Source organism: Perognathus longimembris, chromosome 10, assembly GCF_023159225.1.
Source record: "Perognathus longimembris pacificus isolate PPM17 chromosome 10, ASM2315922v1, whole genome shotgun sequence".
NCBI classification, from domain to species: Eukaryota; Metazoa; Chordata; class Mammalia; order Rodentia; family Heteromyidae; genus Perognathus; species Perognathus longimembris.
This window is the reverse complement of record NC_063170.1, coordinates 52,302,447-52,324,016: the sequence shown is the minus strand read 5'-3', so window position 1 is coordinate 52,324,016 and position 21,570 is coordinate 52,302,447. Positions and strand designations below refer to the sequence as shown.

Genomic DNA, 21,570 nt, shown 5'->3' with positions numbered 1-21,570 from the left:
TATAAATGTTTTTGTCTCTGAACAATGGTGATACTATAGTAGACACAGTATGAGGGCATGAAGAATAAGATAATGACTTATGTGGGTAGATTTATGAATAGACCCAATTTATACCAGATATATGTGTAATGATCAGCTGAGAGCTGGAAGAGAAACCTGTCTTATATTCCTGACATGTTGCTCAAATGGAACAGCAGTGCGGGTGACAATTCTCATCTACCTTGGAATTATACTTGCCTCACTCAATTTTAATTGACATAGGAGCTCTGTGATTTATAGTAAACATTTGCCTGAGCTCTTTTATACACATAAACACACACTCACTTTTGTGCACATACACATTTATTAAAGTCATCATGGCAGAAGCTAGAAAACTTGATTTGATTTTGACCTGTTGAGTAACTATTTATACTGTTACCAGTATTTGAATCAAGTTTATTTCCCTTTCCAATAAAGAATGGGCATAGTTAGCAAAAGCATTCCATTCTATTTGAAATATTTTAGACCTCATAAGATATTTCCGGACTTCCTGTGGAGTGCATTATTTTTGTCATTTATAAATTGTTTACCGCCATGACTTGATGCTACTGGAAGAGAAAAATTATTCAACAGCACAAAAGGTATTTTATTTCCTATAATATTCATAGTTAAATCTCTAGAGGAAAAAAATTACCTCTAGCTTATTTTCAAGCAAAAATGAAACGAAAATGTTATTTCTGTCAGATCATCTGCCTGAACAGAATCTGAGCAATAGTATAAGCTAAGCTCAGAGCTGAAAGTGGCTCAGAGGCCTGGGCTTGATCCCCAGCACTGAAAAAAAATTAAGGAAATTTAAATACTAATGATAGGGCGGAGTCCAGTGGTAGTTGATGGTCTTGGCATGTGGGAGCCCCTAGCCCTAAGGAAACAAAATCTATGACAACAAAAACAATCATTTTCCTTTGCACAATACCTGATTAATTTTAAAAACTAACCATGCTTGTTTGTTTTTTGAAAGAATCTTGTTATACAGTTCTGTGTTTATCCTGTTTCCACAATACCTGAAGAAAGCAACTGTTTAATGAATATTTTTACATGGTCACTGATTCACTCTCAATACTTCACATCACTTTAGTTATTTATTCTTTCTCCCTTCTGCCTATTCTCACTCAATTTCATTTATTCATTCAACAATGGTATATAAGCTTCAACCAGCTCCATTCATAACTTTGTTTAAACAAAGATTTGAACCCCTATCAAGTGTCAGACATCTCATTAAGAGATTAGGGTTGAAACAAACCCTAAGTAGCTATTACTGTCTCCATCTGCCATTTAACTATGCAAATATCTTCTAGCAATCGCTGGAGGTTTTTTGGTTTGGTTGGTTGGGTTTTTCTGTCAGTCATGGGGATTGAACTTGGGTCCTGGGTGCTGCCCTTAAGCTCTTGCACTCAAAGTGAGCATTCTACCACTTAAGCCACAGCACCACATCAGGTTTTTCTGGTGGTTAATTGGAAACAAGAGCCACATGGACTTTCCTGCCCAGGCTTTGAATCGAGATCCTCAGATCTCAGCCCCAGATACTCATCCTGAGTAGCTAGGATTACATACATAAGCCACTGGCACCCGGCTTACAGTGGAGATTTTTTTAAATGATTTTTTAGCCATGGTAGGAATGGAACCCATGCCCTTAGACATTCTAGGCAAGGGTTCCACCACTACCAACTCAGTCACTGGAATATTTTTTGGGCAGGGGGATATTGGGTGCAGTAAGCTATATTGGTGGTCCATTCACAGGTCACAGTTAGGACTCTAAGCCCCACCACCTGGGCAGGACGTCCAGGGTGGGGATGATAAGGAGGGGAGGAGATTCTCTGTGTTGGGAGACTGAGTGGGGACAGGGAGTCCCCAGGAGCCAGGGCCTCTCTTCTTCTCCCGTTCTTGCTAGGGTGGGTAATCCAGGGGTCTTACTCCGTGGAGGCCCTGTGGATCAGGAGGTCAACCACTCTGTTACTGTAGCCAAATTCCTTGCTGTACCAAGAGATGACCTTGACAAAATGGTTACTGAGGGCGATGCCAGCCCTGGCATGGAAGGTGGAAGTGTAGGCATTGCTCTTAAAGTCGCAGGAGACAACCTGGTCCTAGGTGTAGCCCAGGATGCCCTTGAGTGGCTTCCTATTCAACTTGGGGATGACCTTGCCCATGGCCTTGGCAGCCCTGGTGGATGTGGGGATGATATTCTGGGCGGCCCTATAGCCATTGCACTGCAGCTTCCCAGAGGCGCCATCCACAGTCCCCTGGGTGGCCATGATGGCATGGACGGTGGTCCTAAGACCCTCCACAATGTCAATGTTTTCATGGATAAACTTGGCCAGGGGTGCTAAGCAGTTGATGGTGCAAGAGGCATTGCTGATGACCTTGAGCAAGTTGCCATCCTTCTCATGGTCATCCCCATGACAAACATGGGGGCATTGGCTGGAAGGGGCAAGGATGATGACCCTTTTGGTACTGCCCATCAAGTGGGCCCCAGCTCTCTCCATGGTGATGAAAACACTAGTGAACTCCATGTGCTTGACACCAGCATCACTCCATTTGATGCTGGTGGGAATCTCACTCCTAGAGGATGGAGGTGCCCTTTCCACGGATGACATGTTTCTCATTCTCAGTGCTGACCTTGCCACTGAACTTGCCATCATGTAGTGGAGGTGAAGGAATGAGTCATTGATGAAGATGATATTCACTTTACAACGTGAAAGCAGCCCTAGTTTAGACCGGGTGCTCCTTGGGGCCACATCCATTCACTTCCACCTACTCCATCATGTATCAGGGATGCAAATGACATGCATGAGAGGAGGCAAGGTCCAGAGAGCCAGAAAGGCAGAGAGCTGGAAATGTTTGTACTGAGCTAACTAGACAAAAAAAAAAAAAGCCTTTGTCCTGGAAGCACTTATAGTCTTCCAGAGAACCCAACAGGAAGCAAATGGTACAAGGTGATGGGGTAGTCAGTGAATGATTCCAGATGGTATGGCTGCCAGGAGGAAATGAGACTTTGACTAGGACCAGGAAGGCTCCTCTCGAAGCAACACTGATGTTGGAACTTGGGTTGATTTTGTGTTCAGCAGACAGAGGTGACAGCAGAGAAGAGAGCAATCACAGTAGCCAGGGATCAAGCAAGAATGTGTTATATTTGAGAACCTAGAAGACATGGTACAGAATGCCTAGAGCCTAGACAGCAAGACACCTGGGAGGGAGAGGGGGGAGCCTTGGGGAATGAGACTGAAAAGCTGTGCAATGGCCCGATGGTGACAGTGATCTACACTTTAATAAGGACTCAGACTCCTCTTGCCAAGGAGAATGGAAAGTTACTAACGGATGTAGAGCCAGAGAGTCACATGAGCAAATGCATGTTCCAGAAAGAGGAGCAGACTCTACACAAGGTGTGCCATTAGAGCCTTGCCCCTCAAAACCATTGAGTGCATCAGCAGGATTGAAACCCGGAAGAAGGGTCAATTCTTAGGGTTTATTCTAACCCTACTGAATCAAACTCCCCAAGGGTCAGGTCACTAAGACTCTTGTCTTTTAACATGTTCTCTGGTTGGTTGCTATGTGCAGTGATAGTGAAGCACCACTGGATTTTGGTATAGGTCCCCAGTCTTGGCTGCACATTGGAGTCACTTGAAGGGTTAAAGTAACCTGGGTGTCTGGGCTTGAACTCAAGATATCTGATGTGGTTGGTCTGGCTACAGCCTGGCCATCAGAATTTCCATTCATCGCTTTCTGGGGATACTTACATGCAGCCAGGATACAGACCTGCTATGTCCTAGGGAAAGCAAAGATCTCTGTGATATCAGTAGTCTGTAATGGAGATGATGGTAGCTCAGTTCAGTATCAATCAGAACAAAGAAGTGTAAATTAGATTTAAGAAGCAACCACACAAGCATGAAGAGAGAAACCGGGCCTAATTCCACATGTTCTCACTACACAAAGCTCCCTATTTCTTGCCTACCCCTAGATGTGAACCGCTGCCCACTGTCTTCTTTGAATGGGTTCCATAGCCTTCATTCTCAGAATACTGCAGGTGAACTGAACAGTCTTCCAGTCCTAACTAGGAAGATAACTAAGGGGATCCATCCAAACAATAAAAAGCAGCTACCTCCTTTAGGCTGGGTTAAAACCATACTCTCCAGCCACATGGGTATAAATTAAAGCCATCACCTGGCGCCTCATTACACTAAGTGCCTTATGAGTACCATTGCCTCACTTTCTCATAATAAGCCTCAGCTGTGACACCACAATTGAGACCCTGGCTCTGCAAAACTAGGCTGCAGGTATGGAGAGCTCAATATCTTACCCCGTGTCTCAGACCATGGATTTGAGGCTAAGGCCTGACTGTTTACAGCTTGTGGGGCTCTGACCACATGCCCTTCAGCTTCTCTGGTAGAGAAAGGAATGTAAGACCCAGGACACATAAGGGCTTAGATAGTGGACTTGCTTGTAATGGCCTAATGGGACAGCTTGATGCTACAGTTATCAAGAAGGATTTCTTGGGAAAACATCTGAAGTGAAGCCATTCTCTGAATGATGTATCAAGTGGGAAATGATAGGAGGAAGATGGGAGTTCATTCCAGGAGTGGGGTAGGAATGGGGAATGACTGTTGAGACCGGCAGGATTATAACGGAATGAATTGGCTTTGTGTTTGGGGAATTTTTATGTATTTATTTGTTGCTTGTTCAGAGAATTGCTGTATTTGGAGCTCTTGTGTTCTATTTACTGCATTACCAGAAGCCCGCAAAGACATAAAACTGGTGACTTAAATACAGGCAATGTTCTCATTGGCTGGCAAAAGCTGGGAGCTAAACCCTACATTTTGCAATCAAGGAGAAGTATATCCTTCAGAATAGAAACCTTGACCTACTCAAGGTCTTCTCCTGGAGAGGAAATAAGGCATGGCAAATGGTGACAGGAATGAGCTTATTTTACATCTCCTGCAAATGAGGTTGGGTGGATTTTATTTTTTTAAAAAATGAAATGTAATTGAATGTGCAGGGGACATTAACTCTGTCTTTCCCAACAAGTAACAGTGAGGCATCAATACAGATTGAGAAGGGAGGTAAGCAAATTCCATCAGATTCTCCTACAGTAGTGAGTAATATATACCCACAATGCATGGAGCTCCACTGTGCAGAGACACTGACTATGATCATCATTGCAGTATTTCTCTGAGGTGACTAGATGCTCAAAGAGATCAAGTGCCCTGGCCACACCATAAGAAGCAGAGGTAGTGTTAGATTTCATAGTTTCTCATGGTTACCCCCCCCACCCCAGTGCAGAGCCAATTATCTGTAAAACAACAAACTATGTAACCTTGGACAGTCTGGTTTCTTACCTGAAATGGGAAGTCCTGATCTGCCACACTAAGTGTTGTTTGCCTCTGTTTCTGTGTGCAGACTGTGGAATGACAAGAACTAATAGCTGCTCTGAGTCAGAAAATGTGACTGCAGGCCAAACTCAGGGCTAATTATCACATACATACCATCTCATTTAGTCTGTGGTCAGCACTATGAACTAGAGATTGTCACTCTTATTTCCACTCTCAGAGAAAAGAGTCAAAAGATATCAAAAGCTAAGGCTCAGAGAGATCCAGTAAGTCTTTCAAGGTGACTTAGCTTCACAGTGGAAAGATAAGGATGCACACCTGGACAGTAGAGGCACGCACCTGCCAATCACATCCTGTGGCCTCAGCATTAAGAGTGGATAGACAGTAGACAAGAGGAGAGGACCTAGAGGTGACATCCAGTCCCTGAATAGCATCATATAGCCACGATCCCAACTTCTGTATGTTCTTCAGATTAGATCTCAGGTACATGCAACCTCTGGCCAGGAATTGACAGTGTCCCAGCTGTAACTTTCCAGACTGCAGTGCACCAGAGCAGCTAGCAGTCACCCAAGCAGTTTGTCACTGAAGGGGGATTAAAAAAAAAAAACCCACAGGGCTGGGAAAGAAAGGAGAGCCATGCCAGCTGAGAGGAGCACTTTGCGGAGAGGAGCCTCTGCCCTCCTCCACAGATGCTCTCAAAGCCTCGCTATCAGACAGCAGTCTCAGAAAGCCCCGGCTCTAGCTGCAAAGTAAAATGGAGACAAAGTGAGCAGACTGAAGTCAATCCAGCTCAGCAGGTGCAGCAGGTGGCTCACACTACAGCTGCTTAAAGACACCCTCCATCCATTCCTCAAAGCCCAGAATTAAGGATGCTTTGTAGGGAATGGAACTGCTGAGAGGCCAGCATGGATGCAGACTTTACCTATTTCTGCAGAGAAGGAAACTTCCTGGAACAGAGCCACTAAGCTGCAAGATATAGCAAACTAGAAGCTGAGGACTCGCTCCCAGCTCACTCACTGATTATAGTGTGGTTATGAGTAGGTTGCTTTCCTTCTCAGGTCACAGTTAATTAACTCGGTCCTATGGTCAGCCAGTCATTTTGTTCATCTGCCAAGTATTTATTCGGAGCGAGGTCTGTATTTGCCATTGTGCAAGGTGCTGGGGATGCAGAAGTGAGCCAAATTACACCAATTCTATTCCTGTGGAGCTCATGGTTGGGTATGTGAACATCACATAACCCTATGGGGATGTGTGCAGTTGCATCAGGAAGCATGCTAGTAAAGGAAAGGTGCTGAGAGAGAGCAAGGACCAGAGAAGATCCATGGCGTCTCAAGGGGAGGGAATATGTGTTTGCTGCAGAGCTGAAGGATGCAGAAGAGGTTACCAGCCAAAGGGCAGGCGAGGAAGTGTGCCTCAAGCATGAGGAACAGCACCAGCAGATACATGTGTACAGAGTTAGCCCTCTCAGAGGCCTCAGCAGAGCATACTCTGACTACAGAGCTCAGCCACCTGACACACCTGAGATTACTGCATCATCTCCAAGGCTCTTTCCAGCCATGCTTCTGGATTGTTTATATCTTCATCCTGAAGCTAAGGTTGGTTCATTTACTTTGAGGCTGAGTACCACAGATCTTTCTAGAAAGAAAAAATTGTTCAAATAACACATCCAGTAGTCTGCCTCTTTCTGTTTACATGTTGTGTATATTTGCATCAAATCTTCCTTCCCCTGGTAGAAGGGTGCCTCTTGGCTGTAATAAGGGTGACTTTGGAAGAATCAGAGTTGAACTTGTTTCCTTGTCATTGTTGCTTGGCTGTATGGGAGAAGCCAGGCATCTTCAAGGAAACCTAATACCCAAGGAGGTTTCTTCCTGAGCACAGCCTCCAGGGGAAGCTGAGGCAAATGAGGCAGCCAGGCCCCCAGGATGATCGCATCACCCTAGAATTCAGGCAGGGCATTCCCAGGTAGGTCCTTTACTAAAGAAGTACATCTATTTGAACAGTAAACTTGCTTCCTCCCACCCTGCCTTCTTCATTGGAGAATGGTCTAGGAAAACACATCCCAAAATGTGTTCCTAGGGTGTTTGAATAGTCAGATACATTTTGGGCATGTGGGACCCTGTGCAGGTGTCTTAGTGAAGGATTTCTTACATGTCCCTTGTACCCCAAACTCCAGGGTGGTCACAGAGAGAGCCATTTCCAGGCTTTGTTTTACTATAGACTCCATTCTCTCAGTGGATCTCATAACTACAGAGCTAACAATCCCTAGAATATAATTCTGAGGAGTGCTCGTCTAGGTTTCTCAGAGAATCCCAGGGCATAAAATCCAAGATGAAGGGACAATGGGCAGAAAGGGGTCTGACTTTGGCCTTTTTGTGGAACTTTGGTCCCACACCTAAGGGAAAATCAAACACAGAACAGAGGTTCCTAATATCTATTCCTGTGTGTCAGGACCCCTGCCCTTTTATGGCTTTCATAAAATCACAAAAGGCAGAGAGAAGAGTGAACACCCAGTGAATCCCCATTCTACTACTCTAGAAACTTTGCTCAACCGTAGAACCTGCTAGAATTACAACAGGTGCTTTGGATATGTATCATTTAACTTAATCTTTAGCATAGGTGAGGAGAGGAAAAATTAGAAAAATTCATTTGCTGATTGAATCAATAAATAAGCTTTGAAGTCAAGATTTGGACCCAAGTCTATCTAACTTTGCAGGAACAATGCAGAACATTCAAGCTGTGTCTTCAAGAACCACATGAGATCAAAACGTGTTCCCTTTGCAGAAGAAACAAGGCCTATCAGGGTTTAGATACTTTACAAGGCTGCACTGCTCAGGACTTGGATAGATGATGGGTACAACTCTATTCTGCCAGATCCCAAGTAAGCATCCATATTGGCTGCTCATCCTCTCTCCATTGACCTAAAAGTGAAAGGAGAGTCTCACACCTCAGGCAGTCTTGAACCCAGGGCTCCCTGTCTGCACTTTCAGAGTGCCAGACCCAGTTTTTCCCTCCTCTTAGAAGAAAATCCCAAGAAGTCATAGGCTTTTCTTGATGGCCAAGGAAGAATATCTGTACTCCTCTGCTTGGTCTCTGCTGGTAGGAAAATAATTTGTCTAATGAGAGATGGAACCTTCCTGCCCATGTCCATTTTGAACCTTAATGAGTGCATTGCCAGGCATTGCTGTCCACCTGATAAGTTTGCCCTTCACTTGATTCCCCCGCTGATCTTTCCTTTCCTCGGTGGAAAAGACCATCGTGGAAGACAGAGCCCTGTTTCCATGGAATCTCACTCTCTGACTTTTCCTTTCCGGCCTGTGAAATGATAATTACTTGATTCCTCTTTAGAATTTTGGATTTCATACAGCAGAGTTGTCAGACTCAGCGGCCGAGGCTGGCCTTCTTTATCATGCCAGTCTATTTGAAGGAATTTCGGTTCTGTTTCCTTTTTAGCCACTCTTCAGATCATTAGCTGTTGGGCAGACAGGTTCACCTGCAGGTCACTCCCACTAATTAAAGTCCAACCAACCAAAGAGACTTGACCTTGGGGATTGTGAGAGATGTTGAGAAGCCAGGGAAATTTGTCTGGAGATGGAAACCTCTAGTCAACATCAACCCACCTCTGCAGACAACACATCAAGGGAGGCTAGAATCCCACATCCACACCAGGGAGGCCCACTGTTCAAATTTGGCACTCTCTTCACTGACCCTTTGTCACCTAGGGTGACCCATCAGCCAACACATGTCACTCTAATAACAGCATGGATAACCCCAGGTACCATTTCCCAATGGTGTGCTATATACCAAGCTCTGGGCTGAGCATTTTATATGCATTGTTCATTCACATGAAAGGCATAGGTAGGGTTATCCTGAATATTCAGATGAGGAAGCCTGAAGCACTGAGAAGCTAAATAATTTGCCCCAAACCACACAGTCACTTACGGGCAGAACCACAATAATGATACATCCATTGCTCACATGTCTTCTTGTACTGCTACAGTCTTCTCAGATAAGTTAGCAATTCACAACAACTGACAGGGAGTTCACAGTTCTTAGCCCCTAAGTGGGGCTCTGTATGTCAAATTGACTCCTGTCTATGAAGGTTCAAAGTGAGGATTTTGAGTTAATTACCTGTCAGGCCCAATCAGAAAATCAAAACAGGGCACTTAAGGAGGACAAGTAGCTCCATCAGGCTGTGTGGAACCAAGAGAATGCCAGCAAGCACAGCCTGGGAAAGGAACAGCATGGTACTGAGCACAGGAGACTCTTGGTTTCCTCTCCCAGAGTAGAACAGGGGACTGGATCCACCATCCTGAATACAGTGACCAAATACTTAACTATTGAGCCATATTCCCTCCCAGTTCAGCATCAAGAAAATCTACCACAGTCCTACCACTATCCAGCTGTGATCTATGTTGGGAAATCTCCAGCTAAAAAGTCATGAGGTTAAATTCTCCAACGCAAAACTTGTGCTCAGATACAGAAATGTCAACATATTAGTAAAATGAAGACACAAAGGAACATGGCCCCTTCTAATGCTAGCGAAGGAACTGAATGAAAATGGAGTGAAATCTCAATCAGCTAAAATCAATGGTAAGAAAGATAAATGAAGTTTAAAAGATGTGTGAGCACCTGATTGAAATTAAAGAAGATACAAGTAAATAGCTGGCTGAACTCAGCTAACAGGCAGATGAATATGGAATAAACTGCAGGATATGAAAGAAGAATTCAATAAAGATATAGAAATCCTGAAATAGAATATAAAGAAGGCCAACATAATGCTGGGCAATAGTTCCAGTTTGAGGCGGAGAATCCCTGGTTGAAGTGGCTCATAAGCTCTTCCTCCTGCTTCCATGCTGTGTGATGTTTGCTTTTAGTGAAATAACTGTGTAGAAAGAAAGTTAAGTGAAGTTAAGTAGAGAATTTCTCAGGATCTTTATTATGATAATAGGTATTATAAATTTTCAGGAGGGAGCAGGCTTTCCTGAACTTCTAATTTTTGGGACTCTTTAGAAAAGGCTGGAAAACAAATCCAAGTTACTTCTGGCTGTACTTGTTCTTGCTAGATTAAAACTTCATCAGGATACAGACTGATTCTCTCTTGTTCCTAGTCATTCCATTGTTTTGACATACCAAAATTTTGTGGAATGAAATGGTTAAGTATGTAAAGGAATGAGTGAACAAATGAATGAGTGAGGCTTGTTTTAGGCCTTGCCTTCTTCCCCAGCCTTCTCCGCTTCTCCACTTCTGTTCTGTGAGGATTGGGCGAAGACTGCATTGCCTCTGTGGAACTCATTAGCGGGGTTGGTTGTGTTTTTACTTTCCAACTCTACCCTGTGTGAGCACCCTATCTTCCAAGAGAATTAATTCCTGACTTTTTCTCGTGCTTGGCTTGGTGGCTTACAAAATAATCTCTGCTAATCAGGAGATGGCGGGGGGACTAAGGCCATAGGAACATTGCTTCTCATTAGGTCAAACATTCTGGATACTTCCTTTACAAGGTCATTTGACTGTCTTTTAACAGCCACCAATGCATCATGCTCTGCCTAAAATCATTCTCACCAGGAATTTCATTCAAACGGGATGTATTGGTTACAAGCAGGTTTGTTTTGCTTTGTTTTGTTTTAGTGAAAGATTTTCATGAGCACAGAGTGGAGGTTTAAAATGATAAGTCATGAGTCTGTTGGGTTTTGTAAACCAAGCTAACTGTCTTTCTGTGTGCATGTTTGTGCTTTGTGCAGCTGGACAACCCAGATGAACAGGCAGCCCAGATCCGACGAGAGCTGGATGGACGTCTCCAAATGGCAGACCAAATAGCCAGGGTAAGGAAATTGGTGAATTGTCCCTAGTGACCAGGACAAAGTCCCCACCCAGGAAGCATATAGATTACTAAAGGCCTTCAAAAGATCTATTTGAGATGGAGCCCTTTGCCTCAAGCTCTCCCAGAATGAGACATGCACATTACTTGCTTAACTGCAATGAATACTCAAGCTGAGGTATCTACCCTACTCTGAGTTCCAGGCTCACATTTCCCCTTTCTACTGGACATTTCTATGAAAACATTCCCTGGCATTTCAAGTTGGAATGGCTCGTTATCTGCTTCCTTCCACCTGTATTTACTACCTACACACCTACATTTACTGCCCTCACATGTGTATACCGTAGGTGAAACTTCCTAGTCACTGGCAACTTCTCCTTCTCCTCTCCAAGCTCCAGGCTTATTGGCTGGGGGATCCCCACTGTAGGTTGCAGATCTCTTGGCTGATCCAGGCCCCATTTTCAGCGCCTAGGGGTTTCTATTGCCTTCTACTTGGGATCCCTGGCTCTAGTCTCTCCCAGCTGTTGTGCATCTTACACCCAGTTGCTTAAAACAGAGCTTTGAAATCCTTCAACAGCCCTCCCCCTTTCCCCAGAATAGAACCTAACCTGTTTAGAATGATACTCAATGCTCTCAGCCAGAAGTCTGTACCATCCGTGTTCACCTCCTTACTCACGACTTTCCCACCAGATGTCTCAGATCCAGATGCAGAGAATGCTGCCTTCTAAAGACACTGAGTCCTTTGCAGGCTCAGTGTCTGTTCCTGCTGGTGTCTCAGCTTGGAAGGGCTTGTCTTTTCCCCTCCACTTAACAGACCCACCCACTCAGCCCTCGGTACCTTCTCTAAAAGCTGATCACATACCTAGACCTTTATTAAGGCAGTTCATTGAGAAGGTGATCATCTGTTTACCTTTCTGAGCCTCCTGGTGGGTACTACTCCACCGAGGTTGCTGTCTTTTTCTATTGTTGATAAGTATAGTTCAGTGTTTCATATTTAGTATTATTGCTGTTGCCATTCATGTTACCATTACTAATACTATTACAGTACTTAGATGAGTCATGACTGTGCAGCAAGCTTAGTGGTTTACATGGACTAGCTCAGCTGATTCCCACAAACAGCCTTAGGACAGTCACTGTCCCCCTTGTTTTAGAAATGGGGAGATGCACACAAAGCATGTGCTACCCTGGACCCTCCCCTCAGGCACTGGGCTGAAGTATTTTCCTTTGGATCAACCCTTAAGCAACTCCCTACCCTGAAACCCAGTAAGCACTATAAATAACATGTAATGAAAACATTTAAAAATTATAATTAATGCTAAAAACCCATAATGAATATAATATCAAAAAAGTTTCATAACTACTACCTCATGATAGTTCCTACTGGCCACATGTACAGTGAGGGAGCAAGGTTGTGAGAAATGGCAGAGATGATGGGTGTGCAGGAAAGCTCAACATGACCTATGGAGATGTACACGAAGGGATGTGACTGGATGAGAAAACAAAGGGATTCCAGGAGACACAGAAATCTCTCAGTACTCATGCAGTGTTACTGAAACGTTTGCATCTTGGTATTGGATAGCATTTGAGTTTATAGCCAAGGGAATCTAGTAGCAACAGCAAACACAGGACAATAGCTTACAGCTACAGATCTGACCATAGTTAGTGTGTGAAGTATCTTGTGTTTTAAAGCCTGCTTAATGTGGTAGTACATGTCAATGGGATTTTAGTTTTTTGGTGTTTTTTTGTTTTTGCCAGTCCTGGGGCTTGAACTCAGGGCCTGGGCACTGTCCCTGAGCTTCTTTTGCTCAAGGCTAGCACTCTACCACTTGAGCGACAGCACTTCTGGCCTTTGCAGTGTATGTGGTACTGGGGAATCGAACCCAGGGCTTCCGCATGCTAGGCAAGCGCATTACCCCTAAGCCACATCCCCAGCCTCCATAGGATTTTAGAATTTACTTTAGTTCACTGTCTGTAAACTGTCTAGATGATCTACTCCCAGAAAATAAAGATAGTGTGGTCCATTACCCTGATTTGTAGGCAACTAGTACATCCCCAACTAATAAGTATTCATCCCATTTAAATGAAATTATATATGCACTTCAAAAACAAGTTCACAGCATCCTTAATTGTTTTATTTTCCTCGAGGCTTAATATGATCATTTAAATAAGTAATGTTAGGCTAATTTCTAATTATTTCAAGTGCTATAGATAAGTAATTGTTATGTAGTGATCCAAGATGCTCATCTCTGAACAGTTCAAAGAATTCTCTTTCCTGGTATACACCCAAAATGTTCTGATGTTAGAGATACTATCGTTAACAACTGGGAACTAAACTTTCTTGGATACTGAACCTGGATTCCAGACAAACCTTGGTTTTTATTTGCAGAGAATGAGAAGTAATATCAGAGTACAGACAGAGTCTCCTAATCCTGTGGGGTATTGAAAGTTTCTATGAGACAGTCTTTCCACTACTGTCTCTTGTTCTCATGAAATTCATTCTCTTCTTCTGCAGTGTTCTTTCATGCCAGGGTCCCCCAAGCTACCAATAGTTGGTGCTAGAGTGAACTCAACCCAAAGGGAGCCAATTTGTAGTTTCTGGTCAGGAGTGATTGTTTTATAAATAGCATGTTTGATGCAAACAAAACCAGTGAATCTCTTCCCTGGGGCTTGAGGACAGCAGGGTACAAGACTCTGTCTTCCATTGATTAGGAAGATGCCTGCAAGCATGTTTGATTCTTCCATATAGAGAAGAGAAAAGCCAATGCACCAAGAGAAACAGAGTCAGGGCCTCCACTACAATGTCAAGGAGCACCACTGTGCTCGCCTACTTGATTCTAGTTATTGTTCAGTTCTCCTTGTATAACTGCTTTTTGCTCAATGTAGTTAGATTCTAATTTTCCCTTTGCCCAAACCAGCCAGGCAAATAATGAGGGAAATTGAAGAAGAATACTCATGTACTAAAAATTAAACAAAATTCCAAAGGCCTCCTATATTAGCTAGCTCATGGAGAGATAATGGAAACAAAGAACCTCTTGCTTCTTTTCTTCTACAATGCTCTCAATTTTCTATTTCTGGCAACACAGTGAATGTTAGTGAGGGTGTGCAAATCAACCCATATGGCTGAACATCAGCTCCTGTGCATATTATATCCAGAAATTCCTGGATATAGATGTCATTCATCATGCATAATCCACTTTGTTCTCTGTCTTAAAAGACGGAGTAAGCACTTTCTGATTGCAAGTGAGAGGCACCAACTCAAGGAAGCTATGTAAAAGAGATGACTTTAAGAATCATGGAGTCCATGGGTGAAGTATCGCCAAAATCTGGGAAAGAATATGAGACCAGAGGCCATGAGAGAGCAACAATTTCTGTCTTTCTCTCTGTGTAGGTGATTATCCTTTCTTTCTTTGCAAGACAACTCGCTCTGCTTCTCAGGCAGGATGAATGGCTGTCCCATATCTTTGTATGTGTCTAATGTATATAAATAAGGAATCATTCAGTCACCTTAAAAATCTTTTTCTATCTTTTCCCATTTCTCATCACCCACTTCAAATTCACAGTTCCAAGAACCAACCTTTAAATTGGCTTAATTTGACTGAAGGGTCACACCTGGTCCAAGGAACCAATCCACTGTGGGAAAAATGATGAGATTCTTACTGGGCACATAGATGCTGGAGGTATATCATTTAAAATGAAGGTGGTACCTAAAAGCTGTACCTACAAATTATCATTTATGTGGCACTTACTTTAGGGTAGCTGTTTTTCTCTGTGTTTCACATTTGATAAACTATACAACCTTCCAACAACCTATGAGAAAGGTGTTTGTCTTTGTCCATATCCTAGATGAGAAACCTAAAGCAGAGACCTTAAAGACCAGGCCAAGGTCACTCAGTGATCAAAAATTTGCATTTTTAACTGATATGCTCACTACCATTACAAGATACTTTCTAAATATAGACCTTCATGTTCTTCATCACTTCCAATCCAATATGCCCTTGACTCAGGCTTTCACCTTCCCTTATCCTGGTCTCTGTCTCATAATCAGTCTTTTATCAAATGTGACAGGCACTGGCTATGCAATTTCACATCAACTTTTATTTAGACCTGTGATAGACAATCTGTGGAATTCTAATCATTCTCCCTGGCTTAGACAAATCTAAGGGTTTAAGTGATGTAACTGAAATCACTTAGGTACAAAGCAGAAAGCTGAGTTGTCTCCTTCTGAGATTCACACCATTTCTTGGGATTCATCAGCTGGGATGCAAGCAATAATTCCAGGACAGGATCGCTTGCCAGTCCTTTCTTTCTCCCTGATGGTTGCCTCTCCAGAAAATAGCATTCTTTCTTCCACTAACATTTTCTGTAGTTTCCCTTCGGTTTATGTAGAAGAGCAAATGAAGTAGCCATGTTAGACATGTCTTCTGTAATTGAGAATGCTTTCTACTGTACTATCTTTGGAATCTAGAAACAAGGTTGTCAACTCCCTGGTGATTCTAACACTATCCTTCTTATCATCAAATGCTTTTGATAGTACTCTTTTCCTGGAAGAAAAGGAAGACAAGTGCAAGTTGTCTATTCTTCCTCTACTACTCTGTGAGCTATTAATTCAATCACACCAACATCCCCCAAAATCATCAGACAGACAGTGCCCCAGAAATATCAGACAGATGTGGCCTTTCTGTGAACATCAGTCACATTGCCTTAAAAGTTTCAGGAAGAGATCTGAATTCATTTTTTTAATCTGGTAGAAAAGGCTTCTTAATCGCTGTTCAAACAGTTTCTGAATCCTCTCATGTTGATATTAAAGTGGCCCCAAATTTCACCCAGGAATTAAAATATAAGTTATTTAAACTATGTGATCAGAGGTTGACACTGGAGCTTAAAACTGGCAGATTGTGGCATTAGTGCTGCAGGGACATTTGCCAGTTCTTTTGGTCATGTTTTGGGGCAAAATTCCAAAAGTCTTAAGCTAATTATATAATACAAATAATACAGCTTTTGTGGTCTCAGTGGCTTCAAATATCTTTGTTTTTTTTTAAGCAATCATTTAAATGTGGAATTGCCACTTAGGTTCCTATTATGTACAGAGCAAAATACCCTCTTATACTCAGCTTACAAGCATCTATGAGAAATAACATCCAAATAATTTCTTGCCCTTGACCAGAAGAAAATAAAGTCCTCAGCAAGTAGAGAATGGTACCACCCCTAGCTTTCAAACTGATGTTTTCACCCTGTGTCATGAAGTGAGCAAGCATACAGTGGAATTTTAGTTTAATTTGTCACCTAAATAAGTGTATGTAGGGAGCATTTGCCTGCCTCTGGCCTCTGTAACACAGCAAAAAAAAAAAAATCTGGAATTTACATTCCAGGAAGAACGTAAGTACCAAGGAGGTGTTTTGAAGCCCTTTCAAATCACAAGAATCCAAGGAAAAAGAAATTCAAACCGTTCATAAAGCTCAGAAAGTAAGAGCAAGTGGATAAAGCAGGTAAACCAGAAAACTATACCTGAGTCTCACGTGCATTCTGATACTTCTGAGGCTGGCTAACAAATGACAACCAAGACTACTCATCTCTCATATGATGTGACAACTCCTTCCTCATCACTTTCCCTACTTTAGCCTACTCTTAGCTGTCACTAACTCTTGGCTGAGTAGTACTATAAAATGAGAAGATAGGTATAAGGTGTACCTTGCCAAGAGGTATCACAGTGTCATCACAGCTCTGTTACATTTGAGACCAAAGAGTTTTACCCTGCCATAGTGCAGTTCACAAGGGCTATGGAGCAAGCCTTGGGTTCAGATTTTGCTCATTATGGCTGTAACTTTTCTGCCTCATTTTCTTCCAGAAAATGGGGGCAGAGGGAGAGAAGAAGCATTTGTTTCAATGGCTTGTTGGATTCAAAGACAGAAAGCATGTGAAGTACTTGTTTGGTGGAAATACATAACAGTCAGTACAGGACAGCTAGCTTCATTATTTCTACTAAATTTACATCATTATCGGTAGTATTTCTGGTGGTAATATTAGTAGCATAGTACCTAGCATGTACACATGTGTATGTGCACCCTGGTACACATATTATGTGTGTGGAGAGAGACAGAGAATTGAGAACAAAAAAAACACATGTTTGTTATTGTTTTTGCCTCTTTATATCAATTCTGTGAAATTTGTTTTTTTTTTCCCATTTCAAATGTGAAAAATGAACTTAGGTAGATGAAGGTGTCTTTTGGACATCACAAAGCTAGCAAGTGCAGGCCTGGGATTCCAAATCGAGTCTGTCTCATTAACATGCACCAAATAACAATCTTTCGTCCTCACTTTATGGTCTGTGCATGCCTCTGTGGCTGCCCATGTCACACACAGTAAGGCAATTTGGCAGGCATGTCACAACCAGACAGTTGGTGGCTTGATGGCACACCTCCCCATACTGCCCCCCTTCACTTCCTCTTCCATCCTCAGTGACCAGCATGGGACAGAGCCCAGGAAGTGGTGGAGACATTCAGAGAAATAGCTGTAAGACTGTCTAGAAAGTGTCCTTGGGTTTTATCCTTCCTGATTGCCTACTGGTCTATATCACTGGGGCCTTTGAGTATGCTCTCTTCTCTCTGAGGTTACCCTAGTTGCCTTCTACATCTGTCCACTCATCCTCTCTGAGTAAAAAGTTTAAAAAGTTAAAAAGAGAAAGGAAGGGAGGGAGGGAAGTAGGGAGGAAGGGAGGGAGGGAGGGAGAAAAATGAAGTAAATTTTTTAAAAGAAAAGAAAAAAGGCCAATCACTAAAAGACTTTATAGAATTTCCAAATACTATTTTGAAGATGTTCTAAAGATTCTTCAGGGTAGTTGATTTTTATTCCAGAATATTAATGGGGGTCCAAACAAAATAACTGGCCAATGTGATCAAAAAATGAGTTTTCTTTAAAGGATGCTGACCTGCCTATATGCCATGTCTTTCATCAGGCAATATGAACAAATCATTGTTTTTGCCAAAGCAAACATTTTTATGCCTAGGAAAGTAGCAACGGAGATGAACAACTACATTTTCCTTATTTTGTCACACTGCTGCTTTGAAATGTGTTCCTTATGGGTCTGTCACTGGAAATCCCACTCAAGAATCTCAGCCTAGATTGACAGAATGCTATTACTTCTTGAGGCTTAAGCACTCAGAGCAAGGTGAGGGAAAAAAGAAAGGTTTTGTTTGCCCCTTGCAGGCTTCAGTTTTATGAGTCTCTTTTTCATGATATCCTTAGGAACTGTCCAGGTTCTGGGAGAAGAGATCACTCTTTAAATTTTTCCATGTTGCATTTTTCCAATATTGCTGCACAGAGTTCGGTGGGTGCTAACTCTGTACCAGAATGATGTTGTCTATAATTGCTAACTCTTCTTCCAAAACATCAAGACTGTGGAGTTAAAAGGCCTCAAGTGAGTCCCTGGGAAGACTGTGATGAAAGACTGTGATGTCTGGCAAAGAAGGAAAAAAAAAAAAAACCACTCCATAAATACTTCTTTCTTTCTATCCCCCTGGCAACTGCAAAGCTAGCAACTAGCAGTAGAAATTAAAGATACAATTTAACCTACTTGCCCCCAAATACCCTGTAGTCCTCTAAGGTTTGGGCTCCAATGTGGGAGGTGAAAGAGATGGGTCAGCATCGGGTACCTCGAGCGCTTGCCATGTTACCTGTGCTTGTTGGAAGCCTGCCTCTTGTTCTTTTCACTGTCCAGAAGGCCCTTGGTCCAGAGGAGTTGGGAACTATTTTTGTGCGTGCTGGCACTGAGACTTGAACCAGGACCTGGGCCATAGATCTTTGGGTTTTTTGGTGGTTAATGCTCACAGACTTTCCTATCCAGGCTTGCCTTACTTGAGCTGTGATCCTCAGATCTCAGCCTCCCAAGTAGCTAGGATTTATAATAGTGAGCTACCTGCACCTGGCTAGAGACGGGGGAAACATTTTATGTGTAGTTATATAATGTTGGATTCATAGTGATCTATATTATTATAGGACAGAGTAAAATAACAGCCCCTGTCCCTCCCAGCCAATTCAACCTGGTAGCAAGCTCTTTTCTGTCTATCAGACCCTCAGCCCAAATGTTATCTTTTCCTAGGAGAGACCCCAATTCTCTGAAGAAGAATCCATGTCTGTGTACTTCCATCACAACAACTTTGATATTTTCTTAGAGAGCTTTCCTACTGTCTGTCAACTCAAGGGGTGGGGGACAGTTGGTTTTGTTTTTCTAAGCATTTAAAAAAATTATCTGTAAGTAGTTGTACAAAGGTGTTGCTATTCAACAAAGCAGTTTATGAATATAATTCATCTTGATCAAGATTACCCCTTTCCTCATTTTCATACCTCCCAGTCCCTCCCAACCCCACTCCTTCCTTCAATTTTCTTACTTTTTTAGGATATGCATTGAATTTTATGACTGCATCCCCAACTCTCTTCATTTGTCAACCTCCTACCCCTTGACTCCACTCCCCAATCTCAAGTACCTATTTCCTGTGTTTATTTTGTTGGACTGAGAGTTAGCCTTTCTAATGAATTAGACCATTTGCGGTCTCCCCAGAATCTCCCATCTATCTAGTGGACACTGATGTCCACTTGGATACTGCCCCTGGAGTGTTTGCTTATTTATGAATTAATCCTGGCTTCCACAAATGAGAGAAAACATGCTCAATGTCCTCCTCCTCTCTAGGTTTCCCTCCTGCTAATACTGTACCAGGCAATGTCAGGCTGAGACTTGCACTCTGGGCCTAGAATCTCCAAGGCAAGTGCTGTAACACTCGAGCCTCAGTCCCAGACCTTTCATTTGCATTTTGTTTTTGAGATGAGGTCTCACTAACTTTGCCTGGGCCAACCTCAAACTCTCCATCTTCTTACCTCTTGAATGACTAGAATGAGAGATATATGTCACCACACTTAGCCTAGTATACCAGAGTTTTAAAAGGTGACCCCTAATGGAATTTAAGAAGTTTTAAGGAAATAGGACTCTAGGGAGTCTCTTACATTGAATTATCACCATGAGCAGCTAGAAAGGCCATAAATGCATCATCACATTTCAGAAACATCCATCCTGCATCTCACATTCACCCACAGTGTGTTTAGAAAGTATCACATAGTGGGCTGAGCCCAACCTTAAAGCAGGAAGTGATTATACTCAGAGGCTCCAGAGAGAACCAGAACTCTGTGGTTACTGAAAAGATTGCAGACCCAATTATAAATGCAGAATCTCCACGTTCTTCCAGAACTTAATTTATCATCTCTGCCTACCTCCTCCTCACGGCTGAGTTTTCACTACATATGGCATTTAATATTGACTTTTTGACAAGCTATGGATTGATCCATTCCCTCAACCCATGTGTATTGAATGCTTACTACTTGCTAAATATTATGCTAGATCCAACAAATTCAACAAGAATCGCAAGATAGGTAAGGTCTTCATTCATGGCCCAGCAGGAAAGACAAGCATTAAACAGATGAATTGTACAAATGCCTCAGTTTACAGTAAGTATCTTAACCTATTCAAGGTGCTATAATAGAATAGCAAGGCCTATAAAAGCACTTAAAATGCCAGGCACTAATGGCTCACACCAGTAATCCTAGCTACTTAGGAGGCTGAAGTCTGAGGATTGGGTTCAAAACCAGCCCAAGGGGCTGGGAATATGGCCTAGTGGCAAGAGTGCTTGCCTCGTAAACATGAAGCCCTGGGTTCGATTCCTCAGTTCCACATATATAGAAAAGGCCAGAAGTGGCACTGTGGCTTAATTGGTAGAGTGCTAGCCTTGAGCAAAAAGAAGCCAGGAACAGTGCTCAGGCCCTGAGTCCAAGCCCCAGGACTGGCAAAAAAAAAACCCAGCCCAAGTAGGAAAGTCTGTGAGGCTTGCTTATCCAGTAAACCTCTCAGGAAAAAGCAGAAGCAGCATTATGGCTCAAGCAATAGAGTACTAGCCTTGAGCAAAAAGTCAGGGACAGCATCCAGGGCCTGCGTTCAAGCCTCAGGGCCGGAACAAAAAGAGCAGGTAAAGCCAGAAATCCTTCTCATAACTATAGACTGCCTCTTCTCTCTTGTCTGCTGTCCTTCCTTCCTACCTCTCTCTCCTCCTCTGTACCTTGACGGCTTTTTCTCTCCTCTTTTGTCAACTATCTCATTCACCTGGCATATTCAGCAATATGCCAGGCAATCCTCAGTCTAGGTGATCATCCATCTATATCATCTTTCAGAGCTAGCAACTAATTTCATTCTTTATGTCCAGTTGCTTCAGGAAGTGACACTGATTAATGATGGCCAGTTAATAAGGTTGGCTTGTTGACTCAAAGCCAAGTGCCCATGTACTATGTATCTTATTCTTTGTCACACAAAATTGGACAAGCCAATTCATGTTCTTTGTGATCTACATAAAGTTTACCCCA

The 21,570-nt window shown here is 42.7% G+C and overlaps 1 protein-coding gene and 1 pseudogene across 3 annotated transcripts in view; one reads left to right on the top strand and one right to left on the bottom strand.

Annotated features, from left to right (window-relative positions):
* Cadps (calcium dependent secretion activator) overlaps positions 1-21,570 on the top strand; it is a 429,166-nt gene that overhangs the window by 173,234 nt on the left and 234,362 nt on the right. For all 3 annotated transcript variants that reach the window (XM_048356072.1, XM_048356074.1, XM_048356073.1), the window contains exon 4: positions 11,096-11,176. In XM_048356072.1, coding sequence (XP_048212029.1) covers positions 11,096-11,176 — 81 coding nt within the window. The remainder of the gene's footprint in view (positions 1-11,095; positions 11,177-21,570) is intronic.
* Positions 1,947-8,611, bottom strand: LOC125358359 (annotated as a pseudogene).